This window comes from Mus caroli, chromosome 8 (genome assembly GCF_900094665.2).
Source record: "Mus caroli chromosome 8, CAROLI_EIJ_v1.1, whole genome shotgun sequence".
Taxonomy (NCBI): Eukaryota; Metazoa; Chordata; class Mammalia; order Rodentia; family Muridae; genus Mus; species Mus caroli.
Genome location: NC_034577.1, coordinates 31,060,128 through 31,068,782, shown reverse-complemented (window position 1 = coordinate 31,068,782; position 8,655 = coordinate 31,060,128). Strand labels below are relative to the sequence as shown.

Below are 8,655 nucleotides of genomic sequence, written 5' to 3'. Positions count from 1 at the left end.
ACAGAAGTGGATGCTCACAGTCAGCTAGTGGATGGATCACAGGGCTCCCAATGGAGGAGCTAGAGAAAGTACCCAAGGAGCTAAAGGGATCTGCAATCCTATAGGTGGAACAACATCGTAAACTAACCAGTACCCCAGAGCTCTTGACTCTAGCTGCATATGTATCAAAAGATGGCCTCGAACTCAGAAATCCGCCTGCCTCTGCCTCCCGAGTGCTGGGATTAAATGCGTGTGCCACCACGCCACATAGAGCTTTTTATTTTGACTACTATGGTATTTGGACATAGCATCAGAAAGGCTTTGTCGTAAAGCAGTAACTAAAGTATCTGTTGTTCTTGTAAAATGACTTAGCCATAATTCTATAGTTCCTGTGTGGTCAAACCAAGTCAGTTAGTGTTAGAAATCTCAACCCCTCGTGCTATGTTAGAGGCAGGACCAATTAGGATATTGAGGGACGATAAAAAAGGACCATGTAAAACAGACAATTCTTTGAAAAGACACTTTGTTGAGAGATGCAGTGGACTTAGGTCTAGTTCTTTGAGTGTGAAGCATCATATATGACTCAAGTTGCCAACTTCCCATATCTCTGAGATACTTGTTTGATGAGAACCAACTTTAAAAGGACTGCTCATGGCCTTTTCAACTCAAGGAGGGGAAACAAGGTCATGATGGGACCTAAATGTGTGCTCAGAGGATGACAGGCCGAGGATTTGATTCAGCAGCAAGTATTTTTTTTTAAATATTTTTTATTACATATTTTCCTCAATTACATTTCCAATGCTATCCCAAAAGTCCCTCATACCCCCACACACTTCCCTACCCACCCATTCCAATTTTTTTGGCCCTGTACTGGGGCATATAAAGTTTGCATGTCCTATGGGCCTGGTCTACAAAGTGAGTTCCAGGACAGCCAGGGCTATACAGAGAAACCCTGTCTTGAAAAAACCAAAAAAAAAAAAAAAAAAAAAGCTCTATGTGCATGTGTGTATGTATGTATACATGTATGTATGAATATATACTAGATTCATAAATAAATAATTTAATGCAATTAAACTCTTCTTTATGGACCATAGTAACAAAATGAATTTAAATTCCCATTAAAGAAGTCCAGAATCTGCAAATATACCCTGGTGTGTGAGTGTGTGTGTGTGTGTGTGTGTGTGAATTGTTATGGGGGCCTATTTTTAAGTGTTTGGAAGAATAAGTGATTTAAAAAAAATTTTTTTGGCAGTGTCATAACTAGAATCAGTAATAGGTAAGTGTTGCCTGCAGCTAACTACTGATCACACAAGCCAAAACTTCATTTTTTTTGACAGTATTTCACTAAATTAAAAATATTCTGGTGCAAATAGTCTTTCACATGTCTTCTTAAGTACAAATTCACCAATATTAGAATCACACAAATATTAAATTTATACTCTAAAATAATAAATGTCATAAATACATTCTTCCGATAATAATTAATTAGGAAGTTGGAAATGTCTATAAGTACTGGGAGTCATTCTACTTCTTTTTCATGTATTGAATATTCATAGAAAGTGCACTCTTAGCACTAGATTAGCATCTTCTCCATAAAAGGCCCATTGATACCCAGACGAGACCTTCTCTTCCCTGTCAAATAGAAGACCGCCCACTATTCAGTGTCCTTTTGTCACCAGGAAGAACAGGGAACGTTGTATTCCTTTCAAGAAATGACCTTTCAGATTTAGTAACAGTATGTTCTGTTCCTCAGGAAACAAGGGAAGATCGAGACAGGACACGGCTGGACTCCATGGTGCTGCTCATTATGAAACTGGACCAACTAGACCAAGACATAGAGAATGCTCTCAGCACTGCCTCCTCTCCATCCAGCACCCCAACGAACCTGCGACGGCATGTCCCTGTGAGCTTACTGGTCCTTACTCTTCTTCCTAGTGGAATAGCATCCCTCTGCATCTGTTCTGCTGTCATTATTAGTGTTTTGTTTTGTTTTAAAAAAAAATTGGGAGAACCTTCAGCCCTGGCCCACATTAGGCAAACAATCTTCTGCTTTGCTATATCACTAGCCCTGTTTTTACTTTGAGTCGCACAAACTAAATAAATTGGCCAGACTGCCCTTAAACTCGTTCTGGCCTTGAACCAACTATCTTCCTGCCTTAGCTGCTCAAGAAGCTAGGACTGCATGTCTGTACCGACTAAGCCCAGTTAGAATAGGATCCCTTTATTCCACTTGGTTTCTCTTACAAGTGAAACACCTTTGATGATGTCATCCACGAATAAATAAAACAGAACCCCATAGAGATCACTCAGTCATTTCTATATATCACACAGAGGGTACATAGACACAAACATGACTACAAAATGCTTAGCATTGAAAATAGAACAAGCTTAGGAAATTCTGCTTCTTGAGAATTAAGCCCTCTTTGTTGTAGTGGTGGCTTGTACTACTGCATTTACTATAATTCAGTGACATGATACACTCCATTGCAAATGCTGTGTCTATCTTAAGAACTAACTTATTTCCAGTTTTTCAACTTATGACATTATTTCTAAGACATGAATTATATTATTCTATAAACTTACACTGCATGAAAAACATGTTTAATGATTTCCACATTGACAGATGGATAGATGGATGGAAGAGAGTGGATGGATGGATAGATGAATGGGTGGGTGGGTGGATGGATGGATGGATGGATGGATGGATGAATAGAAGGATGAATGGGCTGTTGGATGGGTAGATGGAAAAATGGCTGGATGAATGGGTTGTTAGGTGGGTGGATGGTTGGGTGGATAAATGGGTGGTTGGATGGGTGGATAGATGGGTATAGGCAGGTGAACTAATCTTGCTTACTGTAAAAAAAGAATTCAGATGAAGACGACTTGTTAGTACTCTACAATATACCATGAAAAATAATGGAAAAAGACAGAAATAAAAATTTTATCCCATTACGTTTATGTAACAGATGCTCCAATGGTATTCTAAAACTCAAAATAAAATTTAAAAGAGACAAATCCTAAAATTGGTTCTACCCTTTACATATTTAACTTCATGTTTGATGGCTTAGTTCATGTAGATCTAACATATACAATATAAAGTCTAACTGTAAATAAGCCATCCCTTTTCTATTAAACAAGGATTTGTATTATAATATAGTAAATAAACCACATTAAGTAAATTTTAAATGAGATCCAAAATATAGAAAATCACATTAGTAAATTTGACACCTTCTGTACAACTTGTCTTAGTCAGGATTTCTATTCCTGCACAATCATCATGACCAAGAAGCAAGTTGGGGAGGAAAGGGTTTATTCAGCTTACACTTCCATACTGCTGTTCATCACCAAAGGATGTCAGGACTGGAACTCAAGCAGGTCAGGAAGCAGGAGCTGATGCAAAGGCCATGGAGGGATGTTTCTTACTGGCTTGCTTGCTATCCCTGGCTTGCTTAGCCTGCTCTCTTATAGAATCCAAGAATACCAGCCCAGAGATGGTACCACCCACAACGGGCTCTCCCCCCCCTTGATCACTAATTGAGAAAATGCCTTACAGCTGGATCTCCTGGAGACACTTCACCAACTGATGCTCCTTTCTCTGAGTTAACTCCAGCCTGTGTCAAGTTGACACATAAAACCAGCCAGTACAATTGACCCCTTGTCAACTTGACACACAAACACATCACTATTGAGCCTTACTTTCTTATTCATCCCCAAGATCTAAATAATTTTAAAAGTCCCACAGTCTTGTATATTAAAGTTCAATCCCTTTAAAATGTTCAATATCTTTTAAAATTCAGTCTCTTGACTGTGGGCTCCACTAAAATACTTTCTTCCTACAAGAGGGAAAATATATCAGGGCACAGTCATAATCAAAAGCAAAAATTAATCTCCAACTATCCAATTTCTGGGATCCAACTCATGATCTTCTGGGCTCCTCCAATGGCTTGAGTCACTTCTCCAGCCCTATCCTTTGTAGCACACGGCTTGTCTTCTAGGCTCCAGCTGCCTGTACTCCATTGCTGCTGCTGTTCTTGGTGGTCATCTCACGGTACTGGCATCTCCAAAACACTGCTTTCTTCCACCGTAACTTGGCTTCACCAATAGCCTCTCATAGGCTCTCTTCATGGTGCCAAGCCTCAACCCCTTTGCATTGACCCCTTCAGTCCTGGGCTATCAATTGCAACTGAGGCTGCACCTTCACCAATAGCCTTCCATGGCCTCTCACAGTGCCTCTCTCAGCTGCTCTGCATGACCCCTTCATGCCTTCAAAACCAGTACCACCTGGGTGACTCTTACACGTTACCAAGTCCTGCTGCTGCAATAGGTACAACTTTGGCTATCTCTGGAACACAGCCTCTTTGTGCTCTCAGAAAACACTTCCCAGAAGATGTCACCTCAATGATGCTGGTCTCTTCTTAATCACAACTAATTTCTTAGCTCCAGCTAACCAGCATCAATAGTGCCAGTAATGCAAAGGTTTCACTTTAGTAGTTCTGGTATCTTGTTAATCACAGCTGATTCTTCAGCCCCAGCTAACCAGAACCACAGAATCTTCACAATCAAAATAGCAACGGCCCTAAAAAGAGTCTTTAATTTTCCCTCTGAAATTTCACAAGCCAGTCCTCCATATTCTGCACTGTTCTCATCATTATCTTCCAAGCTCCTACACAGCATCCCATAGAGCTCTTAACACTGAATGGATCTTCTGGCCCAAAGTTCCAAAGTCCTTTCACAGTCCTACCCCAAAACATGGTCAGGTTGTCACAGGAATACCCCACTATGCTGGTACCAAGTAAGTAACATCCCTCCATGGCCTCTGCATCAGCTCCTGCTTCCTGACCTGCTTGAGTTCCAGTCCTGCATCCTTTGGTGATGAACAGCAGTATGGAAGTGTAAGCTGAATAAACCCTTTCCTCCCCAACTTGCTTCTTGGTCATGATGATTGTGCAGGAATAGAAACCCTGACTAAGACAGTAACCTTGATAACTTTCCTTATCCTCAAAGATTCATTGCAAATATGTTCTTTACCCTGAGCCATACCTAAATAACTCTCTAAGGAAACCCTAATCCCTCTCTCCCTAGAGATGCCCTAGTTATTTGCAAATAGTTTCATTCTAGCAAACAGAAAGGGGGGGCTGTAGACTCTTGTATAGAAACCATAGAAAAATCCTGTTTCCAATATTTCAATCAAGTTAAAACTTCACATTTATTTTCTCTAGCACCTTTAAGCCAGAAATGTCTTATTTTTCATGAAGTCCTGCGTGCCTCTTTAATACTCATCTAATCTAGAGTATGGATTTTTTTAAAGTTTTCTGTAATGAGTTGTTAATCTTGTCTGCTTTTAATCTCTCACTTCTCTAGAGCTCCATTCAATTTTTCTCAGTCCCCATGTATTAAATAGGAAATCAAAGCTGAGATTTCTATCGAACACCATACTTTTGTCTCCATTTCAGAAAGTAAACTATCTGTCCCCTACATACTAGACTGGGATCTTTTTTATGCAGTAAAAGTAAACCAAAACCATGAACTAATACACATGATAATTAAATCATTTGTCTATATCTGTGTTTTATACTTCTACATAAACTGTAGACCTAACTTTAATATTTCATACAGTATCTCACAGAATATTACCATAATTATTATCACAGTTGTTGTCCCCATAAAAATAACATCCATTTCTAGGCTTTCAGTTTATCAATAGAGTTGAAATAAAGCGAAATTGGTCAGCAGAAATATTAAGAGTGTTAGTGCCTCAAGGTAGCTGAACAATTAGTGCCTGCTACCAGTCACTAGATCCCAGGTTTATAGCTGACTATCTGAAACCATAAGAAATTTGTCTAATTTCTCAACTGTAGGTTCATGCAAAGCAGATAGATATACACAAAGATTAACTATTTAACTCTTATCTTCTTGTGGAGACAGATGCTTACATGTATCTAACCCAAAATGTGCTTGGCCATTGTTTATTCTCTTTGATTTCCCTCTACACTCATATCAGACACTGATCAAGCACACACCCCTGAACCTCAAAACTACCTTTTGATCTTTACAGTTTTCTAGGTCACACTTGGTCTATTTCTCTGCTTTGTTGTTATTGTTGTTGTTGTTTGGGGTTTTGTTTGTTTCTTTGGTTGGTTTGGTTTGGTTTCATTGGCATTTAAATGTAATGATAACATTATTTTCATCTGCACGTTCGATTCCTTTTGATAACTGTGCAAAAAAATAAAAGGATTATGGTGTGACCTTGACCATCCACTAAGGAGCACTAAGCCAAGGGAAAAACTACGTCATCCCCCACCTCTCTCTACTGCCTATTTAACTTTAGCAGGAAGAACACAGAACACAATGATGCAATGACTCCTCCCCTATCCCTCCTCCCCTATGTAAGAATACTTACAAAATTCCTAGAATGAATTCTCTATATAACAAAGAATATAAATAGAAGCAGAAACTGGGATGATGAAGAACAACATTCATTTCAAGTAAGAAAGAAGAGGTAAAGCTTTGGACAAAGCTGCTTAGAGAAAACCTAGCAAACTGCCCATACCTTGATAGATTCCTGAAACCCCAAGATCTGATTTTTTGTCACCCAAACTCTTGACTTTCTCATGTTTTGTTTTGTTTTTTGTTTGTTTGTTTGTTTTGTTTTACCTAATCTGTCTTCCTGAATTGATTCTTGGGCACTTTCCCATCAACTCTGACCTACCTGCCCCTGTCCTTCACAGCACCCACTGTGGACAGTCCTAATTAATGGTAACAATCTCTTAGAATGGGTGGCAGATGAGAGTTGGAGTGAGAGGACAAAGCAGTAGTCGTCAGTGCACAGTAAGCTTTACATATCTTGCTTCATTTGTTCTCTTGGTCTGATGATGAGCATCTTGAACCTCAGGAAGGGTGAAGCATTTACTAAGGTCACACAGGCAGTAATCGAGAAGTTTGTCAAAAGTCACATGGCTTTTTTTTTTCTTTTTTTTTTTNTTTTTGTTTCTTGTTTTTTTGTTTTGTTTTGTTTTGTTTTTCAAGACTAGGTTTCTCTGTATAGCCCTGGCTGTCCTGGAACTCACTTTGTAGACCAGGCTGGCCTTGAACTCAGAAATCTGCCTGCCTCTGCCTCCCAAGTGCTGGGATTAAAGGCGTGCGCCACCAAGACCAGTGTCACATAGCTCTTAAGAGTCACTTTTACATCTTTAAGAAAGGCCAGCTTTTATTCTACCACATTGTAAATCTTCCCAAGGCAGTAGAGAGAGGAGGGAGATGAGTCAGTTTCTCCCTTGGATTAGTGTTCCTTGGTGGATGGTCAAGATCACACCATATTGCTTTTCTTCTCAATAGCAAGGTATTCTGAATTTGAGCCACTAATTGCTTTTTATGTGAATGTATAACCTAGTAGATATTGATAATCTTTTGGGACACTTCAGCCATATCATAGAAAACCTTGAGAAATATATAGGCTAATGTCAAATCAGTGCCTGTGATGGAGTTTGGGCACTGTTGGGCAGTATTTTTCAGTCTTCCTGCTTCTCAAATGCCTTCCTTAGCCTAAGACTGTATATAATACACTGTATACAGTATATCAGTATGGAAGGAGGAGAGAGAGAGAGAGAGAGAGAGAGAGAGAGAGAGAGAGAGAGAGAGCTGGCATTGTTCTTTTCATATCAGACATAAAAACAAAAGCTTTTCTTTATCTTTGGTCAAGCGTCACCCTGTTTCAACTCTTTTTTGACCCAGAGTTCTAGGTTCTTTTTACCTAGTCTGTCTTCCTGAATTGATTCTTGGCCACTTTGCATTCCATCCGCTCTGTCCTACCTGCCCCTACGTCCAGACATCCCAGGAGTAATTACTCTTAGCATTTGACCTTGCTTTCTACATTGACTTTCATGACTCTTTTGATGTTTGCTTCTTCTCCCGTTGTCTCCTCATCAGTTACAGGTTGTGGACCTCAATACCCCTCTTCCTGATTTTGCCCTTTACTGTTTCTGTCCAGATTCTTGATTTAACTTTCCTATTGAATCACTGTTAACATTCTCCCTAGGAATCACCTGGCTCCATTGTCTTCTCCATAGTGAATACAAACAGTCAAGACTTATTTTGTGATGTGAACAACTATGTAAAGGACAAATCACAAGATTCCCCCTATTTTGTGCCATAGTTTTATGGTCTATAGACCATCTCTTCTATGGCTTATACCATTCTATCTGGACAACCACAATTCTGTCTACCTGACATGATGAAAGCAGAGGGTCACAATGATACTGAAGAGTCTGATAGTTCTATAGGGTATCAAAACCATTCATTCCAACAGCAAAAGTGGGTAGTGTGGTGATGATTCGGGTCTTTCTCACCATTTAGTTTGCTGAAGATGGTTAAAGAAGGAGGAAATGAGTGAGGGATCGTGAAAGAGTTGACTTGAGATTTCTCAAAGCAGATTTCTCACTAGAATAAAGAAAAATTTCAGCTTGTACAACCACTCTGGAAATCAGTCTGGCGGTTCCTTAGAAAATTGGACATAGTACTACCAGAGGATCCAGCAATACCTCTCCTGGGCGGCATATATCCAGAAGATGTCCCTACCTGTAAGAAGGACACATGCGCCACTATGTTCATAGCAGCCTTATTTATAATAGCCAGAAGCTGGAAAGAACCCAGATGCCCCTCAACAGAGGAATGGATACA

The 8,655-nt window shown here is 39.6% G+C and overlaps 1 protein-coding gene across 2 annotated transcripts in view; it reads left to right on the top strand.

Annotated features, from left to right (window-relative positions):
* Nucleotides 1–8,655, top strand: part of Dlc1 (DLC1 Rho GTPase activating protein) — a 398,567-nt gene that overhangs the window by 98,921 nt on the left and 290,991 nt on the right. For both annotated transcript variants that reach the window (XM_029480999.1, XM_021169372.2), the window contains exon 3: nucleotides 1,733–1,882. In XM_029480999.1, the coding sequence (XP_029336859.1) occupies nucleotides 1,733–1,882 (150 nt within the window). The remainder of the gene's footprint in view (nucleotides 1–1,732; nucleotides 1,883–8,655) is intronic.